The 16,027-nt window shown below is 40.2% G+C and overlaps 1 protein-coding gene across 2 annotated transcripts in view; it reads right to left on the bottom strand.

Moving 5' to 3' along the window:
- The window catches only part of GAB1 (GRB2 associated binding protein 1), a 131,150-nt gene that overhangs the window by 18,166 nt on the left and 96,957 nt on the right, over positions 1-16,027 (bottom strand). For both annotated transcript variants that reach the window (XM_068542553.1, XM_068542554.1), the window contains exons 3-6: positions 10,355-10,580; positions 4,648-5,249; positions 3,343-3,428; positions 2,848-3,151 (exon numbers count right to left, since the gene is read on the bottom strand). In XM_068542553.1, coding sequence (XP_068398654.1) covers positions 2,848-3,151; positions 3,343-3,428; positions 4,648-5,249; positions 10,355-10,580 — 1,218 coding nt within the window. The remainder of the gene's footprint in view (positions 1-2,847; positions 3,152-3,342; positions 3,429-4,647; positions 5,250-10,354; positions 10,581-16,027) is intronic.

Genomic DNA, 16,027 nt, shown 5'->3' with positions numbered 1-16,027 from the left:
TGTTTTTCTCGAATAGCTATAACTTTCTAAAGTGACTTGACAAAGTTTGCCTTGCAATATTAGATACTTTCTCATGCCTTCTCTTGTATCATATTTATTTTAAAAAGTAGAGTAATAATAAGAAAAGCAACCCACCCCCTTTTTTTATAACTAAGACTTTAAGTAACTTCTTTACTGTTTTGCTAAACCTATTATTCTCCTTGAATTTGTCAAAAACTATGTGGCAATTTTATTCTGGGTGCTTTTTCAGTTCATTTTGTATCTAAGCAATGATACCAAATCAGTAATCTGGCCCATGAGCTCAAGATTGTCTTTCAATAGCTCAGTTAATTTTTTAAAGACTAAACAGAATCTCCAAAAGTAACCAAGGGACCTACTTTGTTCTGTTCTACAAGTAGGGTCACCATTGGTTGGTTTAGAGGACTAGGACAGTCTCTCATGTACTAGAATATATAATACTTTCACTATATATTTACATAGGGAGGTTTAATTACACATATATGCAATATATATGATGTAGAGTACACATGCCATTTTATTATGCTGCCTACATAAAATACTATGTACTATAATATGGGGGTACGTGAACTCTGTCAGACCTAGATGATACTAAAAGCATTTCATTATGATCCTAAAACTTTCCAACATGTAAATAGGGACCTTTTCTGACTCTGCGTTGTGCTTACCACATGAAACCATTAACTGTGAAATATACCGGGAATTTTCAAACTGTGTGACCCAGAGCCCGACGGGAGGAAGGAGAGGCAGGAGAGCAAAGCCGCGAGGACTCAGAGCCCCACGCCTCGCCCACAGCACACCACGTCCACATTTATGTGGGGACCTCAAGATATAAGACGGTTACGTTTGGCGTCAAAAACTAGCGATCTGCTGCCAACATGTGCTAATTACAGGAAAAGAAGGAGAGAACCAGTTTAGCATTAAAATGAGGATTTCGATGTTTCACGGACTTCCTGACACTAGTATCTTAATCCTTCCACCCTCTGTGGGCTCAGTTATAAATCTATACGTGTCCAAACATACTTCTGTGTGTTGTATGCAAAGAAGAAAATGACGAGGGATGTCTAAATAGATCTAAAAACAAATGAGGACCAAGAGAAACAAAAGGAAAAGTTATCACCTAAAAAGCCTGGGATGCTCACACTGTTTCTAAAATAGCCAGCCCTGATCATGGCTCTGCTACTGGAGCCTCTGGGGTGACCGGGGGTGCGACCATCTTTCCAGCTGTCCGAGCAAAGGTGGGCCCCTTGACCCAACAGCAGCCAGCGTGTGGGCTCGCCTGCAACCTACAATCTATCTTGTGGCCTGGTGTGGACAGACAAACGAGACCAATCAAAGCTTCGCTGAGCGATCTGGAGTGAGTCAATAATGAACAAGGCAATTAGCAGCAGATGTGGAAGCTGCAAGGGCCCATAAAAAGGAGCCACAGGGCGGAATCGAGGCCACGCAGGGCTATCAGAGGCCAAGGCTCTCTGACAGCAGAGAGCACGTAAAGTAGAGGATGCAGCGTAAAAGAAAACAGGAAAGAAGGAAAGAATGTGAGGGAGAGCAAAGCAGGATCAAAGAGTTTCCAGAGGACAGAAATGCAGGGAGGGCAGAACAAAGTGACAGCCTCCTAGGAGTGTCTCAGTTGCCGCTAACTTTCTCTTTTCATTTACTTTCTTAAAAGCAAAACAAAACAAAACTCATTTTCTTAAGATACTCTGAGTCTCAGCCTCTGTTCCCCACACCGGGAACTTAATTAGAATGACTATTAATGAGCCAAGCCCAGGTTAATGAGAAATTCACACAAACATTACATGCTTTTTAAAAACAGCTACATAGAGCACACGAGACTCTTCAAATGTGCTGAATTCCCCAGAAATTGTGCCACGCACCTCACAGCCAATACACTAACTTACTTGGTTGTCGAGATTTAATCACACTTGCAGCCTGCGGCAACACAGCTGGCTGTCTGGGGTTTAACCACTTGAACCCAAATTTCAAAAGCTTGGGTACGTATTACCAGTTTGGCTGAAAAGTTTCTTTTACACTGAGTTCTTAACCAACCATGCCACCTTAGAATTTAATGTTACTTATGAAGGCCAGTAGGAAAGAACAGACTAGAAGCATTTGTTTACACCCCAGCAAAGGCAGAATCATTTTTAAAAAGTTGTTATATGCACAGAATGGAAAGAGTATACAAGCAACCTTACTGTTCTTAAAGAATCATGGCAAGTGCACTAATAATCTCAAGTCTGATTTGATATTAAATACTCTGGAGGAGAGGTTACAAAAGACCAGCCAAAGATGATATCTAGCTTGTAAAAGTGTGTGGTATGGTCTGCAATGTTTCATTTTGTTTTTTTTTTAAATAATTAAATTAGGTGGTAGAACTTAAAAATCAAAAGAAAATACATATAAAACCCCAAATTTTTGACTTCCTTTGATAATCAGAAGATTTTCCTCTAGGGGGTCCCATGTTAGTTTCACAAGTTCACAAAGGATTGTAGGCAGGCAGTAATTAGTGACTCCATTTGGATGGGCCAAGGGCATTCCAGTTTCTCCTAATTATCTCCTGTTGCTTGCCAATCCTTGTGAATATTTTAGTTTGTAACCTCTGCTCCAGAGATAGGAGACTTAAAAAAATCTCACCTGGGCATCAACATATGACATAATAATTATTAATCTATTAACAGCAATATTACTTTACTTAAACAAGCTGGAAACTTAGGTAATATGAAATACTTCTGAATTTCTAGGCCCGATTCCGTTTTGGATTTAATGACAGTTAAATGCAGATCTCAATTGGCAACCCCCGGCCCTTTTACCACGCCACGCTCTCCTTACCTTTTCTGTCTGGCTTGAGGTTCCGATCCACGGGGGGTGGTTCACAGTCTGCAACAGGAACTGGCCTTCTAGGAGGGGTCTTCGGGCTGGACCTGAAGCCCATATGAGCGGGAGGAGGCACTTGCATTCCAAATGAAGAAAAATCAAATGTCCCCGGAGTCATTGGCACATAATTTGCTTCCTGAATTGGTTCCGTGAAACTGCTGGAATGTTGTCGTGGAGGAGAGTTGGGATTCATGGGGACATAATTTTCATCCAGTTCTTCGCTTGATACACTCCCCACTGTCAATACATTTTTGATTTTCTAAAACACACATACATTTCTTTTAATAAGCAAGAACTACTGTCAAACAGGAAAACACAGTTGTAAGTTATGCCTATTCATGTGGATCTGAAGGGACTTTTATTTCAGGATCTCATTTAGTCTCAGGGTCCTAAGTGCGAAGGTTTTGACAATGAAATACACTTGATGATGTCAAGGTCAATTATACTTACAAAGTGGTTGTGGAAGCCTTCGAGTGAACTAGATCTATCAGTTGGAAATGTTCGTGGAATATCATAGCAGTCTTGAGAACTAGCATCTAAAACAGAGAACAAACTATCAATATTTCTCCCCATCTTTGCCAGTTCCCAGGGTAATCAGGAATGACCTTCTCTCTCTCTCTTTTCATATATGCATGCATGCACACACACAGATTTTAAAAAGGATGCTCAAAGAATAATATATTGAATTGAAACATTAAACCACTAGAAAATGCAGACATTTATTCATATGCTAACCAGTATCAGTATTTGATCATGACAGTGAGATGGGTTATTTACAGATGGAGAAAAGAAATACTTCTGTTTTCTTATCTTTTGTACCCTTGGGTATAACTTATATCTCACTCACTTATTATAACCACCTGAAGATACATTACAGCCATTTCGAGAAAGAAGTTAGAAATTGGTGTTGAATGGCTAAGTAAGTATTGACATAAGTACCATCCACAAGGCATCAAATCTTTAACTTCTTTAGAACAGCTGGATAACTCTACCACAAAATCCAGAAGTGTCAGACGTAGTTTTTAGGGTGGGTGCCTTTTAAACTTGGGCTTTTTATTTTCAGGACTTTAGGACCCTCAGAGGCTAACCCAGACTCAATTTTTCTCCTCTCAAAGTCTATAACTTTTGGCAGGCTCTAGGAAGATGGTACAGGAATCAGTGAAGTGGCTAAGGGGTAAGGGGAGAGAAGATTCAGAGCTTTAAAAATAAATAAAACCAAACAAACAAAAAGCAGAATGACCTGATTGCAACTGAATATCACCTGGTAGACATAACGTAAAAACTGTTGATCTGGGAAGGAAGGAAACAGAGCCCAACAGATGTGACACAGAAGCGGCCGTAATAGCACACAAATACGGGAAAGGGTATGACTGGGAAAGGCTTTGTGGCTGGTCCATTTCCTGTGCCTCTGCCCCATCGGGTCTGCTCACCCAGGATGTAGAGCAAGTGAGAGAGAGCGGTGCACACTCCCTGAGGCAGGGAAGTATTACTAAGGCCATACTTCTTAGGGATGAAAAACTCCTTGTCTTTCTCCCTTCCACCACAACATGTACACAGGCACACGCTGCCTGCACAAACACACTTCCTGGGATCTAATGAGGCTCTGACGGCTTCGCTACCTGAGTGGGTAACTGCAGCGCTGAAGAAAAAAGGGACTGCCGTTTAATGTCACACTAAGCGTCCAAGAACAAATACTCAGAAAAAGAGATTTTCTATCATTAACCTCTAAGCCAGGAAAAGCCAACTGGAGCTGACCTTTTCGCAATTTGTTCAAATCCACAGTGGAAATGGTATTACTACGGGACGGTGGCACCCCTGATGTCGGGATACAGTAACTACTGTCAGTGTCAGAGGCTGTGCGTGTGATGCTACACGTGTCCACAGGAGATCGGTCATGAGCCGGATGCGGTTTCGGTGGCCGAGGTGGAGGAATATCTGGAATAGTGTCTAGCTTTGACGTCTGCCCCAAGGTTCCTTCTGGAAATGTTCGTGGAATCTGATAAGTATTACCAGGTGTTGGAGGAATGTCATAACTAATAGATACATGCCTCATTTGAGGCTCTACACTCGAGGTCCCGGATGGGGTATTAAAAACATAGAGCTCTCCGTCAGCTTCGGTACTTGAAGGAGACACCTTTGGTAAGACGTCGTGGGAGTGACTTCTGGGCAGGTTATAAAGGCTGGAGTCTACGGAAACGGATGCAGCCCGAGACGGTGGAGAGTCATACATCATCTGCTGCTGGAAAAAGCCATTCACTCCATGTTTGCTCTGGGAGGAAGCAGGATTTTTATGAGCAGGGACGTTATCATTGCAGTCTGTCTCCGAAGGGGTGGATTTCGCAGAATCAGCGTGCGTTCTAAATAAGAATTGTTAACGACAGAAAACACGGTGAAGACCGAAGGCTACATTTTAATAAATGTATTTCTAGCTTAGCAATCAAACTCCGTGGCTTTTTTCATTCAAGTTTTTGGTGTGTGTGACCCATCTGATTGAAAGCACGAATGTTCCTGAGTTTTTATGATTATACACCAGATAACAAAACCACCACCACAAAACCAAAAGCATTCTCCCTAATCTCGTTCTGTACCTGTCCACACCCCCCACCTCCACCTAGTATATCCACACGTAAAACCACAATCCCTGAAGCACTGGAATTAGAAAGGTACAAAACATGGAGGAAGGTAAATAATTAAGGCACAAGACACCAGGAAAAGCACTTCCTCTGAAAAGCATGCAAAAACCTCGTGCCAACAGTTTATCAAGGTGATCCACTGCTCTTTAGCCCACCTGTGGCAACTCTGTTGTTCTGTAAAATGAAAAGTCTAATGATTACCTGGTATTGAATACATTCAATGTGTCATACAAGGAGGTGGCAACTTGATAGGTTTTGTGTATCTTCCTTTCTATTTATTTTCTTTAACAAATATTTAGCCAATACTATGAAAAGAATCAGAATACAAGGCAAGGAGTTAGCCAACTCCGAACAATAACTCACCTTGAGAAATCTCATTAGAGTGTATTTTATGCTTTGGGTACATTTTTGGTCTCTGTATTTTGTGGTACCACGAAATTTGGGAATAAGTCAAAATGAAGCTACCAATACCAGAACGCTTGTCCTTCCTTAATGCTAAACAAGATACCTTAACTACCTATGTGTGTTGTCCAAAGTCCTGTAGGAATTTAAACTTAATATTAAAAAAAAAAATAACTTGTGATAGTTTTTTTTTTAAAGGGCATATCTCCCTGATTTCTTGGTAACATCTGGCGCTGTGTATTGCATTTATTCACTGAAACTCTCCCCCACTACTATCAGAGGACTTTTATTGCAATATTCTGACTTTCCTTCTTCCTCACTGATTATGCCCTTGTTTCACTGACTGCCTCTTTCTTCCTGTCTCTCCAACCTGGAAATGGCCATCAGAAATCAGTCCTCTAAGTCTTTATAGCACACACCATTAAAAAAATCCTCCTTTCCCGTAACTTCCCCTTCTACTGAATGCTGACAACTGCCATCTTCTCACCAAACTCCGAGTCCTGTATTTACAAATGGTTCAAACGTATTGCTACTTGGTTATCCCAGTGTTCCCTTGCCCATGTGTACCAAACTAAACTCAACTTACTTCTCAAATTGGTGGTCCTTTCTGACTTACCATGAAAAAAAATGTCTTTATATCCCAGATTCTCTAAACTCAAAATCCAATCAACTTTGATTTATTCTCTTTGATCACCACCATCACTTGGGCAGAAAGTCCTTCTTTCTAGCCAAGCGCCTATTCCCCCACTCTGTTCCCACTGTCACCACCCCAAGTTCAGGTCCGTATCTCTGCTGAGATCTACACCACGGACCCCTCCCTCAGCAAACTGCTTTCCTCTAGCTTCTCCCTCTTCCAACCTATCGTACCATCCATAGGACCAGGACTGCTAGAAGATCAATATTTCCAAAACATGGTTTTCAGGTCACTCACCTATTCAGAGAAAATCCCTTTAAGCGTTCCTACAGGCTGTAGGAACTACAAAAAGCCCACAAACAACTCCACTTGGCACTGAGGCTACTCCTCCTATGAGGTACCTCACCCTCCCTCTCAAAAACACTTGCACTGACCTTTCTAGGAATTTCTCACACATATTCTAAAATTTATACCTGATTTAATTCAAACGTGAAGTTAAGAAGAAGCTAGAAGTACAATGAGTACTAAGTTCCCTGTCTTTGACTAGCTTAGAGTTTAGTGGAGAATACATAAAATTATCAAGCTATTTCCAATTCTGTGATACTGGGCTGGCCAAAAGGTTCGTTCCGCTTTTTCCGTAAGATGGCTCTAGTAGCACTTAGTTGTCTTTAACTTCATTTGAAACAGTTTTGCTAGACTGTATGTGACAGCTGTCGTATCAGCGTGCATTGAAAAAAAGACTTACCAAAATTGGTGAATTTTTGTATAGCCATTTTAATATTGAAAATGGAAGGAAAAAGCAACATTTTCAGCATATTATGCTTTATTATTTCAAGAAAGGTAAAAAGGCAATTGAAACAAAAAAAAGACTTGTGCAGTATATGGACAAGGTGCTGTGACTGATCGAACAGGTCAAAAGTGGTTTGCGAAGTTTCGTGCTGGAGATTTCTTGCTGGACAATGCTCTGTGGTCGGGTAGACCAGTTGAAGTTGACAGCGATCAAATCGAGACATTAACTGAGATCAACGTTATACCACGTGGGAGATAGCTGACGTACTCAAAATATCCAAATCAAGCGTTGAAAATCATTTGTGCCAGCTTGGTTATGTTTTAATCGCTTTGAGGTTTGAATTCCACATAAATTAAGTGTAGAAAACCTTCTTGACCGTATTTCCACATGCGATTCTCTACTTAAACGTAACGAATACGTTCCGTTTTTAAAACAAATTGTGACGGGTGATGAAAAGTGGATACTGTGCAATAATGTGAAATGGAAGAGAGCATGGGGCAAGCGAAATGAACCACCACCAAGCACACCAAAGGCCCGTATTCATGCAAAGAAGGTGATGTTGTGTATATGGTGGGATTGGAAGGGAGTCCTCTGTTATGAGCTCCGTCCAGAAAACCACACGATTAATTCCAACAAGTACTGCTCCCAATTAGACCAACTGAAAGCAGCACTTGAGGAAAAGCGTCCAGAATTAGACAACAGAAAACGCATAATCTTCCATCAGGGTAACGCAAGACTGCATGTTTCTTTGATGACCAGGCAAAAACAAGCTGTAACAGCTTGGCTGGGAAGTTCTGACTCATCCGCCATGTTCACCAGACATTGCACCTTCGGATTTCCATTTATTTCGGTCTTTACAAAATTCTCTTAATGGAAAAAATTTCAATTCCCTGGAAGACTGTAAAAGGCACCTGGAATAGTTCTTTGCTCAAAAAGGTTAAAAAGTTTTGGGAAGATGGAGTTATGAAGTTGCCTGAAAAATGGCAGAAGACAGTGGAACAAAAGGGTGAATATGTTGTTCAATAAAGCTCTTGGTAAAAATGAAAAATGTGTCTTTTAGTTTTACTTAAAAAACCAAAGGCACTTTTTGGCCAACCCAATAAAACAGAGACATGGGGGTACAACCAGGATTCTCTGAAAACCCAGAGAGGCATTTAATACAGCCTGGGAGTTTAGTGGAATGCCTCCTTGGAGGAGATGGCTGAGCTGAGGACTGCAGGATGAACGGGCGTTTGCAAGGCAATGCTCACATCTTGCCTTCATCTATAAGCACTTCATGCTTGCATGTTTTGATTCCTTCGCAAGCTTTACTTTTAAACTCTGAAGGTGACTGAATCTAAGGGGGCTGTATCTTATGTAATTAGTTTGTACCTTCATAGCACCTAGCGAAACAGTGGGCCCTCAGTGGGTACTTCACGAATATTTGCTATTTCACTGTCACTTTTGCAAAATACAGATACAAAATATATCTGAGTAATGATTTTGAGCATAATTTCTACTACAGTAGGAAAGCTATGATACCAATGAGATCAATGAAAGACACTATATAAAAAGAAAATGTACTGAAAACTATCACTTAGCTGTTGGCTTTTGAAAAGCTGAGACGGAAAAATAACTGTGGAGCTCCCTAAAATAAAATCTTAGTTATTAGTAGCATATGCAACAACGTTGCGAGTGTATAGTTTTAAATTCTCACAGCAAACAAGCAAAAATCAAGTTAGAATTTGATATTAACTAGTGTTGATTTATAATTTTTTTTCCTCCTTTTTTTTTTTTTTTTTTTTTACTTTTACAGGTAAAATCCCATTACAACAAATATATAGAAACTCATCTTTGGAAGGTTTGTGAGCTATTTCCACTATCTCAGGGAATGGTTCACAGAAACTAATTTGTGGATCTTAACAAATTCTATATAAAAATTTTTGAACAAGGGTTTTGTATGATCCTTTAGCCCAGTAACAGTCACTTTCAATGTGAAAAAAAACCCTTTTTTTTTTATAAAAATGATTCTTGAATCTAATATCCCTGTTTAAGAAAATATCTTTTATATTTCAATGCAATTCACATCCCTCCTTAATACTGCAAATTAAGATAATAAATATACCCCATATCACTAGTTGTCACATAGCTATTAGTGGTATGGCAGGCCTTGTGATCATCAATTTCTGGCTCAGTTCTCACCATTACCTCCAGTCTTCCAATTATTCAACACCAAATGAGAAGAACGATTCAATTAAAATATCTTATAGCTTAGAAGAAAAGAGGGGTGTGGGAGCAGAGATGAAGATGACAGGGAAACCAAGGATTCGGCAAAGTTTTATGACGTCTTTGGCCAAGGACTGAAATCCAGAGACTTCATTCTACTTGAAAATCTGCAAAGTCAAGGCATGTGGTAAGCTCTGCTTCATCGCTAGGTGTGCAGATGTGAAAGTGTCAAAGGTTTTAGCAATATATTTGATTTCATCAAATTTCACGAACATCTGATTTGTTTATTCCATAGGATTTGCTATATTGGGATTTTACCTGTACGATTAATGCCTCACACAGATCCAAAGCAACCACAACACACTCACTGCAACGGAATCGTTCTGCTTTCAAAATCTTCTAGCAGTAGGTATTCCTCTCCTTCTTCAGAAACAAAAGACGACCCTTGGCTGGTTTACAATCACACAAGACCACCATTTATACATCAGTGAAATCTGTTCAGCAAAGTTAACACTGTGAATCTGTAACAAGGACTAAGACACAGGAGACAGATTTCCAAAAGAGCCATGAAGGCGCACGTGTTCTTTGCCAAAAATGATGGACAGTGTGCTTCTCCAATAAAATCTCCTGAATATCAGAAATCATTCGTGGAGGAACATCAACCTGAATTATAAGCCTAAAAGATGAGCTTCCATACATAGGTGGTTACTTGTAAGCCTTCAAATCAGGGTTACACTAGTTCAAAGGTAAGAATGCCTAAGGGATGCGCGTACACGCACACAGACGCAGGTGGTTTACCTGGTGGGTTCAGGCTTCTTGCTTTGACAGTTGATTAGCAAGAGGTAGTCCTGAGGATCCTCCTGGATGCCAAGGGTTTCCAGCTGTGGTGGAAGGCTAATTAGCTGATACGGAGGAGGTGGAGCAGCCGAGGAGGCATCCACCTGGGTGGACGGTGGTGCTGTATTTATCGCCAGCGGTAAATCAGCTGGTGCTGGTAAGGAGCTGCCAGGTGGCTTCACGGGATCTGCAACACCCAAGTGTGACCATCACTGTCCATCCCATTTTTTTTTTTAACATCTTCATTGGGGTGTAATTGCTTTACAATGTTGTGTTAGTTTCTGCTGTATAACAAGGTGAATCAGCTATATGTATACATATATCCCCGTATCCCCTCCCTCTTGCGTCTCCCTCCCACCCTCCCTATCCCTCAGATAGCAGCCGCATAGCACAGGGAGATCAGCTCGGTGCTTTGTGACCAGCTACCGGAAAGTTTGGAGATAAATTGTTTAAACACATGGAGACAGGATAAACCAGGACAATGTCAGTTAAAATACGTACTACCTAAATGGCAACGCTGACACAGAAAATTATTGGTTCTCGTTAAAGAGATCTGAAGGGTAGGGTTCTTTCTTCCAGGGGCTCTAAAAAAGCCACGGTTGGGAATTCCCTGGCAGTCCACTGGTTAGGACTTGGCGCTTTCACTGCCGGGGCCCAGGTCCGATCCCTGGTGGGGGAACTAAGATCCCGCAAGCTTCAGGGTGCGCCAAAAAAAAAAAAAAAAGCCTTGGTTAACGTTGCCTTGAACACTCTTTGGTTTTGAGCTTACTGGGAATGGAGATGTTAGCACAAGTAGCAGCAGACTTTTTTTCCATGATAATAAAGCACTTTCTAAGCCAAGCCAACCTCCCAAGGAGACCCATTTTATTATGTGGTATCTACAGGCCCATGGTGCTGTGTGTACCAGAGCCAGCTCTTTACCCCATGTTTATCTTGCTGTTCATTCTTTTCTTTCTACTTCTTAGCCACCGACTAGGGAGAAATATGTCTAACTCCAGGATTCACATTTAAGGAAAGAGCTTTTCTTTAAGGCATCACCTCTTCCCTCGGCTCATAGCCTCATTTACCATTATCGGATTTCTGTAGTATTTTCATGCAAAAGGTAAAGAAGGTAAAGAAGGCAGCAGGTAACGAAGTAATTTATTAAGCATTTAACTACATTCTGAGAAGACATATGAAAATAGCTAAATTGTGTGGAATGAAGTAATTTGAAAACAAGTTGAAAGCCTAGAAATAAAATCTCACTGACACAACCAAGGAAATTTTTGAGGGACCAGAAGAAAAATTCTGTTAGTCTGGTTAGGAATACGGGGCTATACATCCAGGAAAAAAAGGTAAATGCTCATATTCGAATAAACAAATCTGTTTATTGTCTGTTTATATTAGAACAGAAAAGGCTGGGTTGAAACTGAGATTTTTTCACAACAAAACAGTACCTAATGATGCTAAAAAGTGGTAAGAAGACTTAATATGTTCTATAGAATAGAATAACAGGCAGGTCATTTGGCCTGTCAATTCCCCAGGGAAGAGCGAAATGTCTGCTCTCTCTTCTCTAGATTCTACAGAATAAGTCCATGTGCTTTTGATGAGGTCTTTATGTATTCAACATTAACATCCACATACGCACTACAGCCAAGTTTATGTAGCTCATTTCAAAACTCTTCCCCCTAGGCAGAGGAAGCTCATATCCTAATGGTAAAGCTTGAATGATAACATGTGAGTATGGCTATCTTTAATTAGTTTATCTTTAATTGTGGGTCCCCAAAGCAAACAAAAAGGATCAGAACTCCTGGGGCAGATGCTCGAAAACACTCCATTCACCCAACAGAAACTCACTTAGCACTTTCTCTATACCAGGTTGGAAGAGGTGAAAGCAATCCCCAATCTGCAAGACCCCTTCACCTGCACGTGCAGTTTGGAATTTGCTCTTCCACAAATCTGTGAGCCCTGCTAGATGCTAACCGAGTATGAAAATTTCTTTCTGTTGGAGACTTTGGCCTGAGTTAAGGAGAAGTTGAGCTAATTTCTAATGTTCTATCTCTGTTATGCTGCACGCAGTGTCAAGTCTTCACACAAGCTCATCTAACAAAAGCTAACACTTTATGACAGAAATTAATTAATTCATTCTTTCTTATTTATGAAAGGCCAAAACAGACGATGGTGAGAAAAGAAAAAATTAATTTTTCGACATTTATACAAGATAATGGCATAATTTCGCAAGAACTCATAAATACCTCATCCTGTCTAATTGATGCCGGTTATAAATAGTGTTTATAACATACCCTATGAAATGCTTTACTGTTTTGATTTTGAAACAAATATAAACAGATTTATCTAAGGGGATGTGAAATGCCATAGATTAATCAGTGACTCAGAGTAAATCCTTGTGGAGTGTTAAACTTTAGAGAACTATGAAAACTATTTACCCTTTAAAGACCTTAAGAAAAACACATACAACATTGAGGAGAAAAAAAAAGCAGAGGAATCACAAAGTAGTTGCTGTATTCTATGTAGCCTACAGAGTGTATTCACAAGTATATTTTATATTACAGAGATATGGTAAAATTGTATAATCCAGTTCAATGTTTAGCTCTGACCAAACAAAATCAAACTAAACACTGGAAAAACTTTACTGTATAAAATAGTATGAATTCTAGTTTTCCACTGTAATTCCTAAAATAACTTTTCCAGGAGGGTTTTTTTTTTTTTTCAAGTCGTTGTTTTTATAGATACACTTTTCCTTTAGTATTTTTTCTAAACTGGATGGCTATATATTAAACGAACTGAGTGATTCATCTTAAATGGGAAAAAAGTCACCCAGCCAAGCAATCACTTTTGTTTGGCCTTGTTTTATTAACACAATGGGACTATCTCATTTTTTTTTTTTTTTTTTTTGACTATCTCATTTTTAACCCTCCATTTCTGCCACCTGTGAATGATGCAAGTGTTTTACTCTTTTATAGCTGCAAGAGCCTCTCCATTTTCTGACAAAAGGACTGGGATTCAAAGGTTCCTTTTTTAACAAAAAAATCTTGTTCACGATATGGGAAGACTTATGTATACTTCTCAGAGGCAAGAACTAGAGAGTAGTTCACTCTTCACTTCATTATGTTCACTAGCAAGCTCATGGAAGAAAAGACCTTCAAACAGCCGTGAACAGCAAGCCCAACCGTTCCAAACAACATGGCACACAAAGGACTTTAAAAGGGAAGGGGACACTGCTTTACCACCCTGGGCTCAGATAATGCACCATCTTCAAAGTTTGAGCGTTTGGGATGATTTTACTCATGGTAATTTGACTATATCCTCAACTCTGTGATTTTAATGCCAGCATGGCATGGTATCTAAATAGTCTTCAACATAAAACTTCTAGCCAAAGTTAACCAACTGGTCTGAAAGAAGAAACTTCTCTTCAACCTTAGAAAGACATGGGATTAGCCCCCATGCTACCCTACAAGTAGTTGAGCAGACCATGTTTATTGCTTTCTGCCTCACTTGGGTTTCTGACTTACTGCTCTTTCTAAGTAATGCTGGTATCAAGTTTCTGAGAACCAAACATCAGCATAGGGTGTGCTTCTGTGTGTAAAATTATTTCCTGCCTCTTAATTCAGAAGGCATGAAGATGCTAATCAGCATCCACTAAAGGCCTAATAAGCTGCTGCAGCAAACTCTTAATTTAATTTTACTTAGAAAGCTAATAAGTACTGCAAAGGAAAGCCTTAACGAGTTTTCAGTGAAGAGGAGTAGATTGTTCTGTGAGGGGAGCCACAAATAATAGATTGGTTCACACGATCCCTACCTTAATGCACAGCTTTATCCCATTTGGAAGCATAACGCTCTGGAGTTAGTGTCCCTCATACAAGCTGGGGTGCCCAGCCAATGCCTTGAAATATTCAAAATAATATTTTTTAAATCAAATGGTACACGTGCTTAAGCCCAGGGAAGCAATCTTACTCTTTATTATGGGTAAGGTAGACTATTTCAAAGTTGATGTGCTAAGATCCTCTGATTTTGAAACTACTGACATACCCTTCCTGAGCATGTGGTAATAAAACTGGGGTGTTGCTCACTTCCTGTCAGGAGACCAGATGAGATCCTTTCCTCCCAAGATGGGCTACATTTGTTGACAGAACATTTGTTTGTTGCTATTGCAAAAGTTTTCCCTTTATGTTCACAATTAAAGGTAAATAGGTCAAGGTCGCTCTGTATCTACTGATTCCTGATTTACCAGGTCTGTTGTAGATTTTTTTTTTTTTACTGTAAAGAGAAGCATTTCAAATAGATTTATGTGATTTATATCTAACTAACCTAGCAAATAAAAGTCCACAAAGAGTATGCATTACTATTAATGCTAAAATGGCCGTCTTCTACTTCCCCAGCGGTCCAGTGGCTAAAACTCCGCCTTTGGGACTTCCCTGCTGGCGCAGTGGTTAAGAATCCACCTGCCAATGCAGGGGACACGGGTTCAATCCCTGGTCCGGGAAGATCTCACATGCCGCGGAGCAACTAAGCCCATGTGCCACAACTACCGAGCCTGTGCTCTAGAGCCCGCGAGCCACAACTGCTGAAGCTCGTGCATTCTAGGGCCCACGTGCCTCCACTACTGAGCCTGTGTGCTGCAACTACTAAAGCCTGCGTGCCTAAAGCCCGTGCTCCGCAACAAGAGAAGCCTGCACACCACGAGGAAGAGTAGCCCCCGCTCGCCACAGCTAGAGAAAGCCGGCGTGCAGCAACGAAGACCCAACACAGCCAAAAAAAAAAAAAAATTAAGTTAAAAAAAACAAACAAACTCAGCCTTCCAATGCAGGGGTGCCAGTTCGATTCCTGGTCAGGGAACTAAGATCCCACATGCTGGCGCAGTGTGGCCAAAAAAAATAAAAAATAAAATAAAGTAAAAAGAGCAGTTAAAAAAAAATTGCCACCTTCTCACTTCCGAACATACCCTTCTTTATGGAAGAACATTTTATAAGGGTTAAATTTATCAAATGGATACAAACAAGAAACAGCGGTAGTCACAATTTTCACTGAAGCAACCTGAAATGTCTTCAAATTATTTAATCAAAAATCGAAGACCTTTCATCAGAGTCCAATCTTCTTATTTGTCATGACCATCTATCTCCTTAATAGAGTGTGAAAACATTCTTGGAGACTTTTAAAACAAACCCTTAGTGCTGACAAATGATTTAATTTTCATCCAGAGGTGTCATGGTATCTTGGCATCAGAATCACTTGTTGGGTATTTGAGAAATCTAGGTGCCTGGGCCTCACCTCAGGAGACTCAATGAATCAAGATCTCAGGGGCAGTAGCTTGAAAATGTGTGATAAAACAAAAGAAGACAAAACAGAACAGACAGACTCTGGTTGGATTGGTCCTCAGGAAAATGCAAAGTAAGACCACAATGAGATACACACTCACTAGAATGGCTAAAATTAACGACCCACAACACCAAATGCTGGTAATGTAGAGTAACTAGAAATTTTATATGCTGCTGGTAGGAAAGCAATTGGCACAATAACTTTGGAAAACTAAAGCTACTAACAAATCTACTAAAACGAAAAATATATATCCTATGATGAACTGCAGCAATTCTACTCATGGGTATATATACCAAAGAGCAAAGTGTTCATGTCCAT

Source organism: Eschrichtius robustus, chromosome 4 (genome assembly GCF_028021215.1).
Source record: "Eschrichtius robustus isolate mEscRob2 chromosome 4, mEscRob2.pri, whole genome shotgun sequence".
NCBI lineage: Eukaryota > Metazoa > Chordata > Mammalia > Artiodactyla > Eschrichtiidae > Eschrichtius > Eschrichtius robustus.
This window is presented reverse-complemented; position numbering and strand designations above follow the sequence as displayed.